At 27.7% G+C, this 24166-nt stretch overlaps 1 protein-coding gene across 2 annotated transcripts; it reads left to right on the top strand.

Moving 5' to 3' along the window:
• The first annotated feature begins 1502 nt into the window (after window positions 1-1502).
• Window positions 1503-23831, top strand: LOC105844949 (cytochrome c oxidase assembly protein COX11, mitochondrial). Of its 2 annotated transcripts, XM_065803430.1 has the most exons (5): window positions 1503-1861; window positions 12454-12609; window positions 17745-17870; window positions 23441-23482; window positions 23554-23831. In XM_065803430.1, the coding sequence occupies exons 1-5, from the start codon at window positions 1529-1531 to the stop codon at window positions 23695-23697; spliced, it is 801 nt and encodes a 266-aa protein (XP_065659502.1). In that variant the 5' UTR covers window positions 1503-1528; the 3' UTR covers window positions 23698-23831. The 2 variants fall into 2 exon arrangements, with proteins under 2 accessions (XP_065659502.1, XP_065659503.1); XM_065803431.1 differs by lacking the exon at window positions 12454-12609.
• The last annotated feature ends 335 nt before the right edge of the window (window positions 23832-24166 follow it).

Genomic DNA, 24166 nt, shown 5'->3' with positions numbered 1-24166 from the left:
TTATTATTTAAGATAATATATTTTTAGGCAAGAATTTTTATTATAATTTTTAAAAAGAGTTTTTATACAATAATTTTATGAATTGAAAATATTTTTATATTTTTTATATATTTTTGATAAATTTGTATAAGAGTTAATATAGAAAAAAAATATTTTCTTAAAATGTATAATTTTGGAGTTTTTAGTTTTTCAAATGATTTCTTATCAATAATTTATTTTTTATTGAGTATGATCTGATAAGTGATAGTAGTGTAGTAGTAGAGTGCTCACTTTATAAACAGGAAGTTTAAAGTTAGATTGTCACCAAATCCCTGTCAACTTTTTTTTCTGCCCCCAAATCAATTTGAAAAATTGGCATAAGTGCAAAGCAATTGTAAAAACTAGTATAAGTGCGAACTGCTATAAGTGTGAATTGACATAAGTGCGCCAAATGAATTTACAAACATTTACATAAATGCAAAGCAATTGAAAAAACTGGAATATGTGCAAACTGGCATAAATGCGTCAAAAGAATATGCAAAAATCTGGCATAAGTGTGAATTGGCATAAGTGCAGTTGACAAAATTTGCAAGCATAAGTATGAAGGTTTGCATTTTTTATTAAGCGAATTGAAAATTCAAAAAAATCCACAAAAAAACATTATTAACAAGCTAATGATTATCATTTTCTATTCAGGAGTTCGTAAATTTGTTTAGCAAAATATGAAAACAAAGTATTTGTTTAGAAGAAAAACAGTCAAAGATGTATTCATTCTTTTACAAAAAGAATTTAGAATCTCTTATAACTAATTAAGTTAACTTTTAAGTTTTGTTGTTTCTGTACACGAAATAGATATTATAGATTATTCTCAAAAATATTTTTCTAGACCCACTGTAATATCTTCTGACCCCTTTATTAATTTTTGTGCCCAATGTTAGAAAAGTTTTTAGATACTGAGTACTAAGTTATTACTGAGTACTAAGTTATTACTGAGTACTAAGTTATTACTAAGTACTAAGTGTTTTAACAAATATTATGGTTATGTTGTAATTATTTAGGTCTAATAGAAATATCAGTTTAACAGGACATTGTTATATTAATTACTTGTTATACTTATTATTAGTAACATTTTTGTATTGATTTAATTTATAATAATTTATTTTATAATAAGTTGATATGTGTCATATATCTTATTTTAGTTCTTTTAAAAGTGCGCATGTTTTCTGTGGGATAAATAGTAGTTTAAGTCTTTCTGTTTTAATTTTTCTAGTATAAAAAATGCATTTTTTTTTTTTTTTAATCACTAACACACTAGAAATTGTAGTTTTTATTATGCTAGTCATAAATGATGCATCTAAAAACTGTTTCTTCTTACATGAAATTAAATCTAGATTACAACAAAGGCTTTCAATTTTTACTTGTTCACTTTTTTAAATTTATGTTATTTGATTCAACATGTATCAAAAAATATCAAATTAAGAGATTCTTTATTTTAATTCAACTCATTATAATTTTTTTAAGTTTTTTTAGTCTAAACTTGAGAATAAAAATGAATAAGTTATTTTGTATGGAATGCAGGAACTCAAGCAAGGTTTATAAATCGTTGCTTATATATCACCCAAAAAAATTTCTTTCATCTTTTAATACATTTAATGCAAATCTCAAAAGCAGTCAGAAACATCAATTTGGAAATTACATTGAATTCCACAAGGCCCAAGGCTTGCTTAAAAATACCTTTTTTTTCTCTGTAAAACGTTTTTTCAAATCTGATGGAAGTAAAGTTTCTGGAAAACAAACAACTTTGTTGTACTTATCGGCTCTAGTTATTATCACTGCTGGTTTATCATATGCTGCTGTCCCGCTGTATCGAATATATTGTCAGGTAAGAGACAATTAAAGACTTTTGTATTTACTTTTTTAACAACTTATATATTAATATAAATATATATATATATGTGTGTGTGTGTATATATATGTGTATATATATATATATATATATATATATATATATATATATATATATATATATATATATATATATATATATATAAATATATATATATATATATATTCAGGCCTCGGCAGGAATAGCAGCGATTTGATGCTATGTCTGACCACTAGGGTGTCCCAAAAAAAAAAGACTATACCCTAAAATGTTTGGGATTTGGTCTGTAGAAAAAGAAAAAACCCATATGTTATGGTTCATTTAGTTAACAATTGAAAGATGCATATTTTGAAAATTTGGATACAACAATTTTTTCCGTATTTTTGTTACTTTTGCTTTTGTAATAATTGTTATGAAAAAAGCATTGTTGTTAAAATCATTCAAAAGATTTATTAGATAAGCTTAAGAGTGTTAATAAATTTTTCTAATAGATTTACTTGTTAAATAATTTTAACTAGTGCAGAAGTGTTCACAATATCAATTTTTATTAGTTTTTAACATGGAATGTTCAAAAACGAAAATAGAGCAAGGCGCAAAGAGAAAATACAACTGCTCTATTAGTCCTAGAAGAACTATTTACCTTCTTAATTATCCTATAAACAAATTGCCAAAAAACCAACTGCCTTCTGTGGCAAATGTGTTGAAACCTGTTTTTAAACTATGAAAAAAGCTACAGATTCAGGTTGTCAAAGTTTCAAATTGCGTGTTCACAAAGACGTCTTGAATTTGAACTTTTGTGTTTTAAAGGAGTTTGTGGTAATCATTTTGGGATCAATTGTGTTGTTGCTGAAGTTATTTTTGTATGGATCAAAGCAGGTTTTGGAGATTATATTCACAAAGGAGCTAAAGTAAGTTAATTAGTAACCTTTAAAATAATGACTATTTTTTCAGTTCATACTCGTTTTTTGTTAGCACAACTGTTATTGTTATTGATAAAAAATTTTTTAATTATTTACTTATGGACAAATTAAAGAAGTTCATTAAAAAATATCCTAAAATGCTAAAAATGAAATCACTTGAATTTAAAGATAAAACAAAACATAAAATTCTAGTAGAAGAATTTAAGTTTGAATTAAGTAATCTTTTTCATATTTCAAAAATGAATTTTGAGCAGAAATTCAGAGCAGCTAATAATGATCTAGAAATAGTTGAAAATGATCTAGAATTCTTTAAAGACCAAATGATGGAAAGGAAAATGTTCATTGAGGAAAAAGATGACGCAGCTTACAGAGCTAAAACTGAAAAGAGGAGACTCAGATTTCTAACTATAGAAAAACAAAAACAAAAAGAGATTCATTGAGTTCAAGGAAGCCTGGAGATAGTAGTATACCAATATGTAGTGAAAACTTAGATTTGATACACCTGACTACAACTTTGACTCTTCAACAGATGATGAATGTGACAAAAAATTTATGAAGAACAAAAAAGTTGACTATACAGTTTGATATACAATGATACACCTGACTACAACTTTGGCTCTTCAACAGATGATGAATTTGATGAAAAACTTATGAAAAAAAAAAGGTAGTTACAACGTTATTAAAAATAATTTTTATTTATAATCAAGTGTTTATTTTATTTCTAGAACAACTTTATTATTAATAGAGACAACAACAACAAATTTAAATAAAAATTTTATTTATTAAACACTTTTAGATTAAAGAAAATGACTAAAATAATATAGAGCTTACTCCTCATGAGCTTATTGAAGCAACATCAATTGTAGCATTAAGATATATTTGAATATGACCTTAGACTGCAATTATTTCTGCCATTCTTTCCGAATCTAATGTTAGTTTCAAAGAAATAAACATCTTTAGGTCTTCTGTTCACAGAAAACGGTTTCAGATAATTCAGTCAACAGAGGACTTTCTAAGAAAGCAAATAATTGATTTACTAAAAGGTAAAAGACTAGTTCTACATTTTGTCACTAAACTAGTTAAAGAAATTTGAGATCTTCAAATTTCTGTTGTTTATGACAGATTGGTTGTGAATGTTAGTTCTCCAGATGCTCCATATTGTGACAATATATTGCTTGGGATTGTCCAATTAAAAAATGATACTGGAGCATGCCAGGCAATTGAACTAATAAAATTATTAGAATATTACAAGTGTGTTAATCAACTGTTTGCTTGCTGCTGCGATACAACCAATAGTAACATGGGAAAAATATGCTAGAGCAATTCAATTGTTGAGCGTAGAACTTATCCTCCCTTCAATATGTTTGTTATGAATGTATCACATATATGAGATGCTCACTTCATGGAAGTACTCAGAGGAAAGATAAAAGGTCCCCATAGAGCATTATATTTATAGTTAAAAAAAAAGTAGAACAAAGTTTGTACAGAAGTGAACACTCTAAATAGTATTGTAAAAATTAGTTGAGATAAGCTAGAAGTTGATTCAGTGTTGTACACTCTTGCAAAAGATGTCCTTACTTTCTGTTCAAAAGCTCTGCTCAAAAATACTTTTTCAGGTGATTATAGAAACCTTTGCCAGCTTGTTGCTTTTTACTTTGGTGGACATGTAACTAATTTTAAATTCCATCAACCTGGCGCTTGTCATGAGGTACATTTTATGGCAGATGAACTTTATCTCCTTACATTGGATATGACAAAAAATGTTGTTAAAATAATGACAGAAAACGAAGAAAATGAGGTACAGAAGGGAAGTTTTTTTACAGCCATTCTTTATGCACCATGGTTTTTAAAAAGCTCTCAGTCTTCAAAAGTACCCAAGAATGGCTTTTATGCTTTCAGGGCAAGTCTTAAAATACAAGAGCAATACGATAAACAGCTAGGACAGTCTTTAACAAAGAGTATAAAATGACACTCTTGGTATTTAACTCCTCAGCTTGTTGTATTAGCAATTGGAGATAGTGACATTAAAGACAATGGAAAATAAAAATGATTAATAACCTACTTAAATTTCCTATGCCTACATTCCATATTGGGCATCCTCAAATTATTCCAGTTCTTGATTCCAAAACAACAAATCTCTTCTGGTTGGTCCAGAGTCTTGGTATCTTTTTAAAATTATTGGAATTTCAAAAAGTAAAATTTAACAATGGGTTTATGGTGGAGTAAAATCTTGGGGTAATACTGAAAGTTCTGTTTATTTGTAAAATATCTCTCTACTACTAACGACTGCGCAGAAAGAAACATCAAGCTTATACAAGACTTTGTGAAGGCATCTACAAATGATGATCAATAGCAAAATATAATGCTTGTTGCAAAAGATCATAGAAAAAAATTACAAGATGCCAAAAGATCAACTCACAAAAGTATATACTTTATAACTGTTTTCCTATGTGTTAAACTTAATAAAAAAAGGTTTTTAACATTGTGGTTCATTTTTTCTTGCTGTTTGTTTAGTTCAATATTTAATTTTGGGAAATAAATTTGTAAGTTAGGGTTTTTTATATTTATTGAAGGAAAATTATCTCAGAAATAGTGATCGTAAAACCGTAAAAAAATGTAAATCTCTCTAAATTTATAATTACACATCTAGCAAAGTTGCTAACTTTGGATCAAAATTTTTTTTAATTCTTTATATGATTAAATCAAGAGACTATATCCTCCAAACTATGTGATTCCGTCTTTATAAACCGAATTTTGAGATACCCTACTGACCACTCCTAAAATACTTTGTTACAACAACTAGCTTATGGCTTTTCACATATTTCAAATGCTAAAATAATTAATTTTAATCTTTTTTTAAATGTATTTATACAGCAAAACACTCTTAAACAATGCAAAAGTTTACGTTTATTGTTTACAAAAAAAACTTTTTAAAGTTATTTTTCAAATTAATAAAATTTTGTAAAGTTTTTTATATATAATATAATATATATAATAAACTTAATAAGTAAATTGTATATAGTTTAGTAAAATGCTAAAATTAGGGATATACCAGAATTCTGTTCTGACCAGAATTTGTGATTTTTAGGTCAATCCGGTTCTGGTCAGGATTACGATATTTTATGCTAGAATGCCAGAATTTATTTTTACTTTTTTTTTTTTTTAAGGTTTGTGACACAGACTATATAAATTAAATCAAAAAATCATTGTTGTACAGGACAAATAAGAACTATAGGTAACCTAGGTAAAAAATACATAGCAAACACAATGTAATTTTAGGTACAGCTAAGCTGTCTAAAATAATTTTAATTTTTCACTTATTGCGCTCTTGTCAGCAGAGGCTTTTTAAACATTAGGAATTCTAATTGAAATATTAGAAGAAAAAAGATTGCTGCCTCATGCCAAACCCTTAGTCAACGTAGCAGTACTTCTTTGTAGCAGCAAGCTATAAGATAGTAGATGCAGCATCACTCTCTTGTAGCAGCAGGCTATAAGATAATCAATGTAGCAGCACTCGCTTTTTGCAGCAGGCTATAAGATTATCGATGTATGTACTAAAGTAATAATAATTCTTTATGTTTATATTAAAAAGTCACCTATTTGAGCAAGTCTACACAAGAATGGCCAACAAGTGAAAAAATAAAAATTATTTTATACCGCTTAACTGTAGCTTTGCCAATATTTATTTATAGTAATCACTTATGTAAAGATTTCTAAAAGTTTAGGAATATTGTAGTGCAAAAAGAGTTGCTAAACAAGCTCTTTTTTCATTATTTCAATTTTAACTTAAATGTAAAAATATTAAACAAAGAAATAATTTTAAATATAAATATTATGCAGGTTAAAACAATCAATCTTGAAGGTAGAAAAATACATAAATGTAAATCTTGTTCTGGCCCGAATTTTTTTAAAAATTGCAGCAAATCTGGTTCTGGCCGAAATTCAAAATTTCCAATCCAGAACACCCCTATTTAAAGTTGTATATTGTAAGAACTATTTAAAGTTTGTTTGTAAAAATATACATTAAATTTTTTTTATTTAAGAAATACATTTTTTTTCATGATAAATGTAAATCTTTTAAAACAATGTGTGATTACAAATTATAAACAACTTTTGAATTATCATAGAAGTTAATAAAACTAATAAAATAAATTTAATAAATTGAAAATGTAACAAAATTTTCGAAAATGTAAACAAAATTGTATATGTAGAAAGTAATATTGTGTTATTTTCACAACTTTAAGTTTCATTCTATTGCAATCATCAAGTAAAATACAAAAACAATTTATTTCATTAAAATAATTATATACAAATAAAACATAAAAGTTGATGTTTTGAGTACGTGTATCTAATCTTAAGGTTTGTTGTTGTTTAATAGGAATTTATTTTCATGGCGACATTTATATAAATATATACATATATAAAAATACATACATATATATATATATATATATAAATTCAAAAATAGTCAGAACAGTGAAACAAATAGAAAATCCAGTAATTCTTTTTTCTTACAATGTTTTTATTAAAAACAATATAATTACCAAACAAAATTACCAATACAAAATATTTTGTATTGGTAATTTGTTTAATTTAAATTAATATTTTGTATTGGTAATTTTGTTTGGTAATTATATTGTTTTTAATAAAAACATTGTGAGAAAAAAGAATTACTGAATTTTCTATTTGTTTCACTGTTCTGACTATTTTTGAATTTATTTGGTTAAATATCATATTTCAAGTTTATATATATATATATATATATATATATATATATATATATATATATATATATATATATATATATATATATATATATATATATATATATATATATATATGTATGTATATGCCAGGAACATAGTTGTGCATGAAATGTCATTAATGATATCATACTAAAAAAGCTATTTGTGGGTGCTTTACTTCATATATTGACAGAGGGTTTGGTTTTGAGCACACAATTTAGATATGAGCAGATGAAAAAAGAAGGTCATTTATTAAGATAACTGTTCTTAAGAGATTATTTTAGGTGAAAAAGATGAAAGATATGGTTATGATAAGGTATAGCAGTGTGTGTATACGCATACACACACTCATGCATTCATACACACATGCACACAAACTTACTATAGCAGATTTAGGTTGGCACTGTCCTAATACATTTTTCTTACTTTAATTTTTGAAATGATGACTTCAAAACAGTTTTCCAGATAAATAATATAATTAATCAGATTTTTAGAAAATCTTCTATAGTTTTATTAGCAAAGTCTAACATTTTATCTTTCTTATGTAATATTTTCTCGAAAATAAATCAGAATTATTTTTAAACACTTTTTCCTCTAACTTACCACTTAAATTTAATGACTGATTCCTGATTCCTCGTAGAAAAAAGCTAGTCCATTGCTAGACATCCAAATCACTTCTAGCTTCCATTGCTTAAGTCTCCTTTGAACTCTTTTACTGTTTGCGGTCCAGACAACATTCCTTTCATAGTCTTACAAAAGCGTCCTTCAGAACTCTTTTTAATTCTCTCCAAACTATTTAAAAAGTGACTGAATCTTGTATTTCTACTAGCTACTTAATTGCTTAACTGAATCTTATCTTCGGGGTAATGGCACCTGTGATTTCAATTTTCAAAAATTCTTGAGATTCATCTTTAGATTTAAACTTAGATTCATCTGACTCCTCTAACTATCACCTAATCAGTATTACTTCTTAACTTCCTTGAGGTTTTACTATTATTTAGAGGTCTTTGATTACTTTTATTAAAAAGTTTTTATTACTAAATAACTATTTAACATTTGATATGAGATTTGATCTTCTTTAGCTAACTACTTAACTATAATATCTATTCTATCAAGCATTCCACAGTTATCCAAAAAGTGGTCCTAATCTCTTTAAAAATGACCCAAAAAATCCCTTAGAGTGGTGATTCTATAGGTTATGGTGATCACTTTAAAACAAAAATTAAAATCTTTTAATTACGTCCACAGGAGAAAATTGCATTTAAAGTTTTTGCATAATTTACACTAAGAAAGTTAATTTTCAAAATTTGTTTTCATTGTTAAAAGTCACTAAAAAAAAATCTTTTGTTTTGTCTTATTTTGTCTAATTGTTGCAAATATCTCTAAACAATATTGTATTAACTTTTTTTTCCTTTTTTTAATAAAAATTCAAATTTAAAGGCAATAAAATTAAAATATATTGGCGCCAAGTTTTTGCCGCTGAAATAATGTAAACAAATAAATAGACATTTCTGTTAAAAATTAATTTGTCTTTCTCAAAAAATGCCCAATTCAGCAAAAACTCATAGTGATTGCAGAGAGCTGTTTGCTTTTTGTGTTTGAAGAAAAGTGATTGCATATTAACTGATTTTCAATTGAAAGAGTCAAGAATATTTTTAAGTGTAATATTAATTTCAATTATGAGAAAATCCCAACTGTCATTTGCAACTTCTGTAGAAGCAAACTACAATGACTTCATACTGTTAGTATTATTAGACAGATACCAGACATGTACAACTTCAATTTGATTATCATTAAGTCATTGGTAAGATATTCTGGTGCTTACCAGTGTATAATTTGTAGGGGGACCAAATCAAAGCTGAAAGAAAAATCTGCCACAGATTGGGCTTGATATATTTAATCAAAAACCAAAAGTTTACCCTGTAACTGAGTGTATCGAAGCTTTCAGTCCTAAAACCTTCATCATCAGAGCCAATTGAAAAAAGATGCAGTATTTGTTTGTCAGTACTTGTGAAAGAACATCCTCACTTTTGTACTTTAGGTACAAGGCGGGAAAGTGTATAGAAATTTGCTGTAGAGGACCGTAAGTGTGCTGAACAAATAGAAGCTGATTTAATCTCTAAAAAAAGATGCCTCTCCAGGAGTTACTGTCAAACTTAGTCGAGCAAGTGGAGGTAAACCTTTAAAAGTTCTGCCAGGATATTCATCGAAGTGCGCTATTTTCTGTTGAAACAAGTTTAAAACAAAACAAGTCCAAGTTTAAAACAGTACGAATCTTTTCATTGTTGGTGTAAAAAGGCTTACATCAGGTCTAAACAACTCAATGGAAAAAAGAGCTGTAGAGGTAAATGTGAAGCAAAAATTTGACAACCTCTGGAAAAAATTAGCAGATTTTTTCATGATATCAAATGTTGTCATTCTGGACAAAGAAATGAAAAACCAAATTCGAAAAGTTGTTCACTGCAAGAACTTGAATGCCTTATTCAACCATATTCTCTAAGTAAAAGGATTTACATCACATCATTTAATTTAACTTGAAATTGATGGAGGTGGTTCATTTTTGAAAATTACCCTTAGCGAAATTGACACATATTTCAAGCAAAGTTATACTCTAGGATCATCATGTCTCCAATCAAGTTCTTCTCCCTAGAACGGTGGTGTAAATAAACACCTGATTGTTGCTGCAGCAGAAGGTATTCCTGAAACATATGAAAATCTCAGGACAATATTAGGCTTCATACATATTGAAGATGTATCTTACATGAAGATATATCTTACTTAATTTCATGTAACATAAAAGTAGCCAACATTTCTGTGGTATCCAGTCTCACTCTAGCAAACGCCCATGTTGCTGGTGTGATGTCGAGTCTGACAACCTTACAAACTCTGGCCAATCAAGAACATTTAGTTCTTTATACAACAGCTATGCTGGATTCCCCTCTTTGCAAAAGTTCAATCGGCTAAGAATTATTCAATTCTTAGCCGATTGAACTTTTGCAAAGAGAGATTCCATCCTCTAATTAATGCCTACAGGCCATCTGAGCTTATTCTTAATGTAATTCCTACAATAAAGCTCCATCTTTTTCTTGGAATCTTCAACTATATTTTCAAGTAACTTCTTGAAATATGGAATCAAGCATAAGAATGGTCGATGCAACAAACTGTTAAAAATGTTGACATTCTTCAGAGTCTTGTCCAAAAGCATTGTGCAATACAAGCGATGCCTTTTGTTGATTGCTTCAGAAAGCTTCATTCTGTTAAAAAAGCTTGTATTGAAAAGATCTTGAAGACAGGATTCTGTCAAAATATTTCAGAATTCAAGCATTCTTAATGAGCTTTTGGAATTTTAGTTACCCCCAAATCAAATGCAATTTTTTATTACATTTTCAGTGAGCAAACCACTGAATCAATGCATGCCAAATTCAAGATCCACTGGAAAAGGTTTAAAAGGCAACCTTCTCATCCTAAATATGGGGATAAACTTCTGAGTTGTGTTATTGATCTTAACAGCAAATGCATTTGAAGTTAAATTGTTGTGGATTAAAAATTCTGAGGGGAAAAATCTCAGTCAGAGTATATTTTCGTGTGTGTAATTACTTATTTTTGTCAGAAGTTATACAGTCTTGATATCAAAAGAATATCTACAGTCTCAAATTTATATTGGTTTAAGCTACTTTGTAATTCAGTGTATATATATTTAGAAATATATGCACATCTTTTTGAAAAAAGTTATATTTTAGATAATGATATGCTTAAGAATAAATTTTAGTATCAATTTCTTTTGATTTTTTATCCTACTAAAAAAATCAAAAGAAATTTGATATACTATATTGTATATTGATAAACTAGTATTAAAATGTATATACAAATACTCTTTATTAAAACATAATTTTGAATTGAAAAAAGGTATACTAGTTTGTAATATTTGTAAAATTTAAGGCAAAAAAGTGTTATTTTGAACTTTCGGTTGTGCAAACACTTTTTGAAAATAAAAGTTTTTGTTGTATTTAGACGGAAACTTTAAATGCGATTTTCTCCTGCAGACATAATTAAAAGATTTTAATTTTTTCTTTAAAGTGATCCCTATTACCTATAGAATCACCCTTCCAAGGGAATTTTTAGGTCGTTTCTGAAGAGGTTAGGACCCCTTTTGGACAGCTGTGATTTTAATGTATCCTATTCTATCAAGCATTAAAGTGAAGCAATGAGGCTCTTGATTTATCAAAGGCTTTTTGATAGTTTCTGATTTGCTGATTTTCTCCACAACTCTCTTCATTTGGTGTATTGGAAAAGTTTTTAAAACTACTGAATTTTTCTTTTCTAATCACAATATTAAAGTTTACTTAATGGTCAACATTCTCCTTTGTTTCTTGTAATTTTTAGGGTACCACGTGGTTCCATTCTTATGCGTTGTTTCTTGCCTATATTAATGATTTCTCTGATAATCTTAAATGTGGTTTTATTTGTTGATGTTCTTTCACCTGTGACAACTTGGGATTCTCAGGGAATTTTAACATATACTAAATTCAGTATAATAGTTATTTCAATGTTATTGATAGAACAAAACAACTTATCTTAATGGCAACACACTTGCAGAATCCTCTACTTTAAACAACTGAGTCTTCTACTTTATGTCTTCGAAACTTTCACTACTGACCTTTCATAGAACTCATATATTCAACCCATTGCAAAGTTAGCAGCTTATAAGATTACTTCTCTTTAGGTTGCCATTTTTCACTTCTTACTTCATTCTCTATTTCTTTAAATACCTTATTTTTCTTTATATTGAACACTGTTTTTATATTTAGGCTGTAACTTCTAATGATGCTCTTTCTACTTTAAACAGAATTCAAACTTTGCATTGTTTATGTAGTTGGCTCTGTTTCCAGTTTTGAGATATATGCAAAAAAATTTCATTTTTTAGGCTTCTGGCTATGGAGGTTCTGTTAAGCATGCTGATACAGGCGAACAAATTGAAAATATGAAACGTGTTGCTGATCGAAAGTTAATCATAAGATTTGAAGCATCTACTGGCAACCAGCTACAATGGTCTTTTAAGCCTCAACAAAAAGAAGTGCAAGTAATAATCAATATATTTATATTTAAAAATAAGTTGTCTTTTTGCTTATCTTAAACTATATAGAAGGACTTACGTACACAGTTTATATGATACTTTCATTTCATGTTGAAAGTATCTGGATTTAGTGTGTGAATTATAATTTACATCTCAAAAATTTAAAGTTATGTTTTAAAAAAGAGTATAAATATACATTTTGTTTTTTATTATTGTTTTATTATTATTATTGGCAAGGCTGAGGGACTATTGTCAAAGGAGGTTATTAATTGATTTATTTAATTTTTTTGACACTCAAGATTTTATTACTTTATTTATGAACATATTTTTCTAAAACAATAAGTAGGAATTATTAAATATTTTAAAAACCAGAATAAGGCATTTTTCTAGAATTTATTATATATCAAAAATCTTGTCATGAACTAACATTACAGTTTTATCAAAGACTAAGAATAATTAATATTTTCAATGTCACCTGAGAAAATAAAATCTCACTTATTTAAAAAAAGCAGTTTCCGTTTATTGTGATTTTTCAATGGAACTTCCCTTATCTGGTTACTAAGCTATTTGCTTAGTAATCAGATTAAATGGATAAGACAAGGGCGTGTTATTGGTGTTTTTACATACCACAATAATGGCATATTTTGTTGTTTTGCCAAAATTGTCCTTTGAGTTCAAATATTTAGGACTGATTTTTTTGTTCTTTTTTTTTACTTGGCTGTTAAAACCAACAGGTTGTATTCTTTTTGTGATTGACATTTATACTCTTTTCCCATTAAATGTTTATAGGATGTTTGCTGAATTCTAAATAAATAACTTTGAAGTAGTAAAAAATTGTCAATTGAGAGAATGGAAAGTTTCAGTTTCTTTTTAATTTTTTTCTATTCTCATTGAGAAAATAGAAAAAGTATTTAGAAATTATTATTAGTTTGAAATTTTTGAAATTTATAACACAAATAAACGAACATATCTATTATAGATTATATAGTCAGCAATTGTTTACTTGTTTAGCTTATCTTTATAGCATACAGCTTTTTCAGAAAAAGAAGAAAATATTGAAGAATAATGAAAGAAAAGATTGCTGCCCTATGCCAAACCCTCAGTTGATGAAGCAGCACTACTTTACCACAACAGGTCATAAGATAGTTTATGTTTGTACTGAAGCAAGCAGGCTTCTTCAGTACAAACATCACACTGATTATCGTACACTACATTTACACTCCTCTGACAAAAAGTCTGACAAAAAGATGGCAAACTTAAGATTTAAAAAAAAAAACAAGTAAAAGCATGTTTTAACTTTCGGGTGAGATTTCCGTGAATGAATATTCTGAATTGAATTTGAAACTTTTGATGTTGTGTGTTGCAAAAGTTCTTTCATTAATTTCTTAAAATTTTCTTTATAAAAAAAAAGTAAAATATTTGGCCAACAATAAGCTGAAGATGCCCAGCTCCATTTCCAATAAATTGACATTCTGAATTGACATTGCAGAAAATAAAAAAAGTTCAATTAGAACGTACCTACTTGGTATAATAAACATGTTATTTTGACACTTTATATTTAACTTATGTTACGCCATGTGCAATTATTAAAGAAGATTTCCACCAAAATCAACTCATACCTCTGCAACAACAAAAAAGTTTGGCTGATAGTTTACAGTAAAATCAGTATAATGGTTGTTGTGATGTTGTGAGTTGTTTACAGTAAAATCAAATGGTTGCGGCAAATGAAATTAGTCATTTTAAGTCATTGGTAAAATCACGTGTAGCTATTGCACAAGAATAGGAAACTGTTTTGTCTTTATATGCTATGTTAATTTCCTATGGTGTATGAAGTAATGTTATTTTCTGATGGTGGATGAGGTAATGTTTTTTTTCTGATGGAGTATGAGATAATGTTATTTTCCTATGGTGTATGAAGTAATGTTATTTTCCTATGGTGGATGAGGTAATGTTATTTTCCTATGGTGTATGAGGTATGTTATTTTCTGATGGTGTATGAGGTAATATTATTTTCCTATGGTGTATGAGGTAATGTTTTTTTTCTGATGGTGTATGAGGTAATGTTATTTTCTGATGGTGTATGAGGTAATTTTAGTCAAATTGAAAGGCCAAATTAGTCTAATTTATAAATGTAACTCTAGGAGCCTACAAAAACTGTTTTTTTTTCTTTCTAAAGAAGGTTTCTTTAAATACAATTGTTGTTATTTTAACAGCCATATTTATTTAAACAGCCAGTAGTTTCAATAGTGTAATTTAATTAAATTGTTTCAAAATATAAGCAATTTTTTATATTTAGAAAAATGTTTATTAACAATTGTAGAAGCCATTATTTAAAAACAATGTTAATAGTATTGATGATGGAAGATCTTATTTTTTAAGTTACAAAATGAAAGAATTACAATGTAAGTTTATTCAAAGTTTATACACACTATTAGGTACTCTCTTACTTATAGATTTTTATCAAAGTTCATAAGCGTTGTGCATTCGAAAACAGTTTTTCTCAAAGTGTAAAAACAAATTTTAAATATTATTTTTCCATCATCTAAATAATAAAAATATTTATAAAAAAACACCAAAACTTTTAGGTAAATATAACTTTTAGGCTAGGTTCTATATAACTTGTAAATATAACTTTTAGGCTAACTTTACATTACGCAAATTCAAAATTAAAATGTGTTTTAATTAAGCAACTTTATTTAAAACTTTAAATGAAAAAACATAAGATTTAAAATCAACGTTCAAATATTATTAAAAAATTTAAGTTTTTTAACAAAGTTTTTAGAAAAACATAACTTTATCTTATTTTTTAAGTATTTTTTAACTTACATCACAATAAGCTGAAAATGCCCAGCTCCATTTCCAATAAATTGACATTTGTATCACTCCAGCTTCTGAATCAAACGTGATTTCCTGCTTAGACTCTTCTACAGCTTGTGGTCCAGACAACATACCTGTTGTAGTCTTGCAAAAGTGTTCTCCGGAGCTGTCATCCATACTTTCAAAACTATTTAACAAGTGCTTATCAGAGTCTTGTTTTCCAGTATGCTGGAAAGCAGCATCTGTTATCCCTATTTTCAAAAATTCTGGAGAGCGATCTGACTTGTCTAACTACCGTCCCATTAATCTTCTTCCTATCATTTAGCAAGGTTTTTGAATCTTTAATTAACAAACACTTAATTTATCATCTTGAATCTTTCTGAAAGAGAAACTTTCTGATCATCAATATGGATTTTGATAAATCTTTATCTAACTCTCCACCTCTATCTAATGCACGATAAAACCAGTTGTTTTATTGTGCATTAGATAGAGGTGAGGAGGTTAAGGCAATCACTCTTGACATTTCTAAAGCTTTTGATAAAGTTTAGCACGCTAGTTTTCTCCATAAGCTTTCTTCTTACAGTGTATCTGGTAACATCTTTAAGATTATTGAGTCCTTCCTTTCCAATCTTAGTACCAAAGTTGTTCTTGATAGACAACACTCTTCTTTATATCCTGTAACTTCAGGGGTTTCTCAAGGTTCTATCCTTGGCCCTATACTCTTTTTAATTTAGATTAATGATCATCCAGATATTCTCACATCTAAGGTGGTATTGTTCGCTGATGATACTACCATTTATTCTTGTCATGATAAGAAGCCAACAATCTCTGATTGCTTAAAGAGGGCATTTGAGCTTGAAAAAAATCTCACTTCCGCTACAGCATGGGGCTCACATAGGCTGGTGAACTTTAATTCAGATAAAATCCAATTTTTTCAGCCATTCATTATCGCCCTATATGTTTATGAATGGTAATGTATTCGATGGATTAACTCTTACTTCCAATCTTTCTTGGAAACTGTATATCAAATTCATTGCAAAATTAACAGCTGCTAAGGTTGCATCTCTTTATTGTAGTCGACACTTTTATTCTCCGGATTCTATCCTTTATTTCTATAAATCTCAAATCCGTCTTTGTATGGAATACTGTTGCCATATCTGGGGTGGATCTAATGATACCCTTTCTCTTTTAGACAAAGTGTAAAAATGCATTGTAAACATAGTTGGACCTGCTTTTGCAGCTGTCGTATCGTCGTAATGTTGCTTCTTCTCTTTTCTATAAATACTATAATGGGCACTGCTCTAAAGAGCTAGTTTCTCTTGTGCACTCAGCGTCTCATTCAATTAAGTCTCATCTTTTTACTGTGACTGTTCCTAAGTGCTCTAAAAACTCTTATTCGTCTAGTTTTTTTACCTCGAACATCAGTTCTTAAGAATTCGCTTCCTTCATCTTGCTTTCCTAATTCATATAATTTGCAATCTTTTAAGTTGTCTGTCAATCGTTATCTTACTCTACAATTTTCATCTTTTCTCTTCCAGTAACTTCCAACTCTTATAGTGGTTGCAGCCTTGTTGGAAGCAAAGATGTAAAAAAAAAAATTTCCATTTAAAATAATTTAGGTTATTCATAGTGAAAATAACATTTTAAAAAGCTTTTTTATCATATGGCATATGAAAGTACGATGACTTTTGTAACCATTAAAATAACTCAATAAAAGTAACTTTATTATTAAAAATATATTTTTATTAAACTTTCATGTGTCTATTTTAATACTCATCTGTTAGAAATTGACAAAAAAGAGATTGAAAGTTGACTACTTTAAAATTTTCTGCTGTGGAACGCGCTATATATATATATATAACACGTTTTATATAGGACCAACTGTAAATCTGAAATTAAAATATGATAATTGCCATTAAAAGTGCACATACAATATATTGCCATTACATACATACATGATCAAAATTAAACTTAGTAGAGAGAATAATAAGTTTTTAAATATTGAAATGTTACAAATTACGCAAACAGACTGATTTAATTTTAATTTGGTTAAATTAATGTAACAAAAATTTGAATGTAGAAGCTTGTTAATCTTGTGTTTTTTTTAATTCTTCTTTTTTTTTTAATTGTTTTTTAAAACAGGTTTTTTAAGTTATGTATCATAATATTTAAGTTTCTTTTAATAAATATAATTTTATAATTATTCAAAATGAATAATTTGTACAATATATATTTTTATAAAAAGTTACACATGATTGCTGTTTTTTCAATAAAAGTCTGAGTTTTACAATAAAAGACTATAACCTTGTTTGTTTTATTTTTAGCTTACTCCTGGTGAAACTGCGTTAGCTTTTTATACAGCCAAAAATTTGAGTGATCGCCCAATCATTGGCATAGCTACTTACAATGTTGTTCCATTCAGTGCTGGGCAGTATTTTAATAAAATTCAGGTTTTGTTAATGTTATTAGATTTTCTAGTTTTAAAATAGTGACTATAGGAGGCCTGGTCACTGCTTTACATTGTGATTTTTATTAAGTATTCTTATATATTTTGAACAAATTTATTTAAAAAGTATCTTCATGATAAACCATTTTTCAGTAACATTTTTTTCCATGTTTCTTTTTCCATTTTTTTCCATTTATTTAAAGTATATAATTGTAGAAATAATATTTTTTTGAACTATTTTAGTTTAAAAAGTTTGGCGTATTCTATGCATCTAGTAAATTAAAAACTGTCATAAATTGAAATGGAAAAAATTGAAAAAAAAACATAATAAAAAAGTTATTATTTAATATTTAATGGTACATTTGCGTAATTATTTTACAGTCTCTTTAGTTCTTATATTATCTTATATGTTATTTTTTGTTATTGTAGAGAAAAAACATTAAAAATAAGTTAATGCAAAAGGTATAAAAAGCTATAAAGTGGGTAAGCCAGTATTTTGGACAGTATTGATTTGCAAGAGTTAATTCAATAAAACCTTTTAAACAAAAAAAAAATATATATATATAAACAGCGAAGCATAAGACAAAACAAAAACTAATTAATAAATAAAAAGACAAAATTATGAGGATATTTTTCTTAAATGAAGTAATTACTTTTGAATTAAAATTAGTTTTTTCTTATATAAAAAATAATCTGTAAAACTCCATCATTTGCAATCGTTATCTCCATCATCTACAATCGATCTCAATTATGCTTTGACACCTTTAATAATTAACTTTAAAAAAATTCAAATCAGTTTCTTTTAGTTTTAATCTAATGTGAATAAGACTTTCTCTTTTGAAGCTTGCCATCCTATCAAAAAGTCCTCAATCAGTTGTGTTTGAGGCACATTTAGTGGGTAGCACAATCAGTCGTGATTTAGTTGGATTCCTTATCAACATAATTGATATGTTTGTGCAATTTAGAGTAGTAAAAACTTGCTAAATCTGGTCAAAATAACTAGTTTAAATGCCATGATACTTGTGGATGAATGGAAGAAGCCATTTTTATGAACATTCATCAAGATAGAGTGATGTATTGATTGCTACACCCATTGGAAGTATGAAACAATGAGACATAACTTTGTTAGATACAGCAATCCACATAATAACTTTTTTGAAAATTTTTCTTTTTCCACATAACATTTTTTGTGCATTTTTGATGTCTGTGGGGTATCCAGATTTTCCACCTGCAATGAAGAATCAATGTCTGCAAAGCTAAAATCTAAATCTGTATTTTTATCATCAATGACCAGAAGTGATTTTGTGTTATGGAGCTGATTAACAAGTTTTCTTTTGTTTGTTGTTCAATATTGTATTGAATTTTTTTAAATTGACAACCAATTGTTTATTGATTTACACCCAATTTAATACATGTTTTCTCTAACTGACCCCTTTTCGGTTGTTGACAAGTCTCTTTAGCTTGACTTTTTTTTCTCTAGTCCAGGAAGTTAGACAACCAGAAAGCTTTTTATCAGAAAAGTCTTGTTAGGTTATCATTAATTAATTGCATTCCATGATGCTTCTTCCGTTTTTAAACGATTTACTATTTTACTTTTATTTATATAATGGTTTTTTACAAAAAAAAATTTTAAGTTTTAAAAAGATTCTTACTCTGCTACATACCTCATTTTTATAAATTTGCTTTTTAGAATAATAGAATAAATATTTCATAGATTTTATGCATATGGGTCAAACCACATGATTGTTTAATCAGTTATAAAGATTAAATTAAATTTTCACCGATAACTTCCCTTTATAATTATTCCCTTTCGACACTACAACTTATACTGTTTATACACATGAATCACTTATTATTACAAGTTTTTCAATTTTTTTAGTTTAAATTGATTCTTTTTTAAAATTGATTTAATTCATTAAAAACTAAACGTTTCACTATATAAATTACTCTTCCTTATAATTGTGTTATACAGTATGTGCCAAAATTGTCACCATGTTTGAATAAAGAAATATTTTATATTTTTTTAATAGAAAAGCTGTGAAGAAAAATGAAATTTTAGTTTTATTAGTTAAATTTAAGACTTAGCTAACTAAAAATATTGCTTTTTATTAAATTTAGAGGATGTTGATTTTTTTTTTTTAATTTTTATGTGAAGAGCTAATGGTGACAATTTTGTCGCAAATGAAAGCAAATAACATATTGTGGTAAATTAAAATCGCATGTATCCTCCCTTAGATTTAATTACAGCCTGAATTCTTTCAGGAACATTAGCAACCAATTTGCGGCATTCATCGGGTGTAATTGAGTACCAAACCTCTTGTGCACAAGCCCGAAGTTCATCCTTATTTTTAGGTGGAGTAGGAAAGTTGTAGACCAGTTGTTTAACTATTGTTCATAAATTTTTTAGTGGGTTAAGATCAGGGCTTTGTGCTGGTCAGTCAACAACTTTCAATTTCTTCTCATGAAGGAATTTAATGGTCTTATCAGCCTAATGCTTGGGGTCGTTGTCTTGCATGAACATCGTGTTACGTACAGTTCTGCCCCATTTTCGAAGGGACTTGAAATATCCAACCTTAAGGATGTTGATTTAGTCATCAGCATTCATTATTCCATTAATTTTCACTAATTCACAGACTCCACGAGCACAGAAACATTCCCAAAACAAGAGTTTTCCCCCGCCATATACACACACACACACACACACACACACAAATTCACTCCCAATAAGGCTGCAATTAACCACTAATTAAGTTGGGAGTTAATAGAAAAAAAGAAAAACTTTTAGTTGTATGAGTCAGGAAAACATGGCAGGAAGGAATTCAAAGCATCAATGTTTGCAAAAAAAAACTAAACACAGTTCAAGGATGCAACTTAGCTCAATGACGAGTCAGGCAATATTGAGTTTTGGTTGTGATGAGCAGCAACTAAGTCAGTATTTATAAGAAAAAAAAAGAGATGCAACCTTACAATGGTGGGACAACCTTACAATGGTGGGACAACCTTACAATGGTGGGACAACCTTACAATAGTGGGACAACCTTACAATGGTGGGACAACCTTACAATAGTGGGACAACCTTACAATGGTGGGACAACCTTACAATGGTGGGACAACCTTACAATGGTAAGACAGAGGCTTAAGCTAAGCAGCTAGAGCAGTTCCAACAACATATACATTTTGTTTTTAAACTTTGTCTAAAAGAGAGGGCCATTATTATTCATTATTAGGAGAATCATCCCAAAAATGACACAAGTGTTCTATACAAGGATGAATAAAAGATATATATATAAAATGGTGAGCACATAAAGGAGAAGCAACCTTAGTAGATGCTAACTTTAATTGCAATTGCTATGGTTGCAATTTAGATGTTTAACAATTAAATATTCTGTTAGAATTACAGGAAGAGTGTGGTCTTTAGATTTAAGAGATGAATTAAAGGAAAAAATCTTTGCAAATAGTTCTTATCCTTGGGAGAAGTAATGAGATTAAAAGAAAACTATGAGATAGAATGAGACTTCAGTCAAAGAGGCTATAAAAGAGGTGCAATATTCAGCAGAGAGGTAAAAAAACATCAGCCCAAAGACTATCATAAAAAAAATCACAAAAAGAATCTCAGTTAGTCTTAAAGTAGTTGTAAAAAGTGTTATGATGTAATGATGATGTAATGATTAAGCTGATGTAAAAGAAGTACGAAAAGTACCTAAAGGAGAACAAAGAGAAACGGAGCATAAGCTAGGGTCAAAGACAAGATACAAATCAAAAAGTAAAGGTATTATGGTTTTAATAAAAATTCTATGAACGGGAAAATGGCATTCATTTCAATGTTCAATTCATTTCTTCTACAAGTGGAGACCTTTAAAAACATATTATGTTTTATCATGTTTTATATTCATCTGCTACCCTGCACCATCAAGTTGATAGACTGTGCCTAGCAACTTTTGCTTCTAGCATGTAAATATATTTGTTTGTATAAAACTAAAATTAATTTAAAAAGTATAGATTTCAATTTTGTAAAATTTAAATTGTTTTCCTAATAACAGGATAAGAAAGTAAATATTTTTAATTTACTATCAGGAACAATTTTATGATGAATTTTGAAACAAGTTTGGAACTCATTAACGATTGCTTTAGATTCATTTTGGTTACTTAGGTAACTTTGGTAATCAAATAATTGAAAAAAAATACAGGAACTGTATTTTTTTCGAAGCGAAAATGTCTAAAAAAAAAGAAAAAAATAATTATTTGTGTTAAAATTTTTTTAATTTTTTTAAATTTGCAATCATTTGATTTTATAGGACTTGCGAAAGAAACGCTTGTTCACTTACTGATACTTTCTATGAATACAACAGTTCTTTTTTTCTATTGTTTCAAAAAAGTCTATTATGTGTCAAAATGTAATTTTGCACTTAATTGGACAGGTTTGAGTAACTTATCAAAATGTGCTGAAAACAAGAAATGTGTCATTTTCTTGCAAAAGTGATTTTTGCTTTTTTTTTTTTTAATATCTCATAAACAAAAAACTTTATTTTGGTCTGGCTCAACAATTTGCCATTATTCCAAAGATACAGTTTTAAAGAAAAACCAGAGTGGTTTGGAAATAAGTTTATAGAAAAAATTAAAAAAGAATTTGACATAAAAATACGAACAAGACCAGCATGCCAGACTTTATTGGTTTGAAAAACATGATTAAGTAAAAAATTCATTAAATAGTTTTGAGAAGAATGTTTCAAAGAACACTTTTGTAAGAGTGTAACAGGAATGTTGTTCACAAGCCTTAGAAGAGTTAAGTGAAAAAGAACTTAATCAACAAAAATTGTTTGGGTGTCTAACAATGGATTAACCTGTTTACTTGTTATGTCAGAAAAAATGTGGTTTAAACTAAGTTTAAAAGATGAATTAGAGGAAAAGTAATTTGCAAACTTGCTATATTCATGGGAGAGTTAATAAGATCAGACCGATGCATGAAAAATAAAATATTAGACTTGTTTTTGTTAGAAATACTATTAAAGATTGTACCTTCTTCCTAGAAATTTTGAGATAAAGTATGAGAATTAGTGAAAAATGCTTTTTTTTTTGAGAATAGTAGTCATTAGACTTTTTCGCCTTGATTTTATGCCATGATAAATAGACATTGGCTCTCATGAGACTAATGCCTATCGTTTTTGGATAACACTACATCACATTAGAATTTAATTTACTTTTTATAAATGAAAATTAATAAAAATTTGTGCAACAAAGTAGTTTTTTCAAAAGTAAATTAAAAATAAAGTAGCGAAGTATTTCTAATTTACTTATTTAATATTTATATTTAGAAATTTACATAATTTGTTTTTTTCCTTAAAATTAAAAAAATTATTTTTGGATTAATTATTAATCCTAAGCATCATAAAGTTATTGTAGGATTTGATTATAATGACATTTTCATTTAATTATAATGACATTTTCATTTAATTATAATGACATTTTCATTTAATTATAATGACATTTTCATTCAATATTTAACTAAATCCTAATATATTAGTGTTTAAATATTTTCAGATTTCTTTTGGGTTAAAAATTTGCTTTATTTTTTAGTGCTTTTGCTTTGAAGAACAGCAATTAAATCCGAGAGAAGAGGTTCTAGCTTTTATTTTGTTATGTTAAAAACTGTTTTTTAAGTGTCATGCTAATAATTAACGTTTTTATAGGTTGATATGCCGGTTTTTTTTTACATTGATCCTGAAATTGATGAAGACCCGCTGATGGAAAAGGTGAAAGAAATTATTCTATCGTATACGTTTTTTGAATCAACTGGAAATATATCACTTCCTTCTCCTCATCATACAAGATAACTAATAATATTGAGGATGAATTTACTATCTATTTAAATTAGTAGATGATTCTACTAATTTAATTGTGGTATCACTAAAGTTTCGAAAATATTTTTGAAAGATTTGAATACCAAAGTTTTGTATACAATGGACAGATCGTTGCACTAATCTCAGTGGTGATTCACCTTTGAAATAAATAGTTTTTAAGGATATAAAACCACCTAAAGGTGTTAGGTTTCCTTGTGCGAGAAGCCGTTTTATATATATATATATATATATATATATATATATATATATATATATATATATATATATATATATATATATATATATATATATATATATATATATATATATACATATACAAATATATGTATATATATTATATATATATATTATATATATATATATATATATATATATATACATATACATATACATATACATATACATATACATATACATATATATATATATATATATATATATA

The sequence above is a fragment of the Hydra vulgaris genome, chromosome 08, assembly GCF_038396675.1.
Source record: "Hydra vulgaris chromosome 08, alternate assembly HydraT2T_AEP".
Classification (NCBI taxonomy): Eukaryota; Metazoa; Cnidaria; class Hydrozoa; order Anthoathecata; family Hydridae; genus Hydra; species Hydra vulgaris.
This window is presented reverse-complemented; position numbering and strand designations above follow the sequence as displayed.

Excerpts from the sequence above, each read along its gene's own strand:
- LOC105844949 (XM_065803430.1), top strand. The coding sequence starts at position 1,529 with ATGAATAAGTTATTTTGTATGGAATGCAGGAACTCAAGCAAGGTTTAT. Across the intron at positions 1,862-12,453 it reads TGTATCGAATATATTGTCAG|GCTTCTGGCTATGGAGGTTC; the intron begins GTAAGAGACAAT and ends TTCATTTTTTAG. Across the intron at positions 12,610-17,744 it reads CTCAACAAAAAGAAGTGCAA|CTTACTCCTGGTGAAACTGC; the intron begins GTAATAATCAAT and ends TTTTATTTTTAG.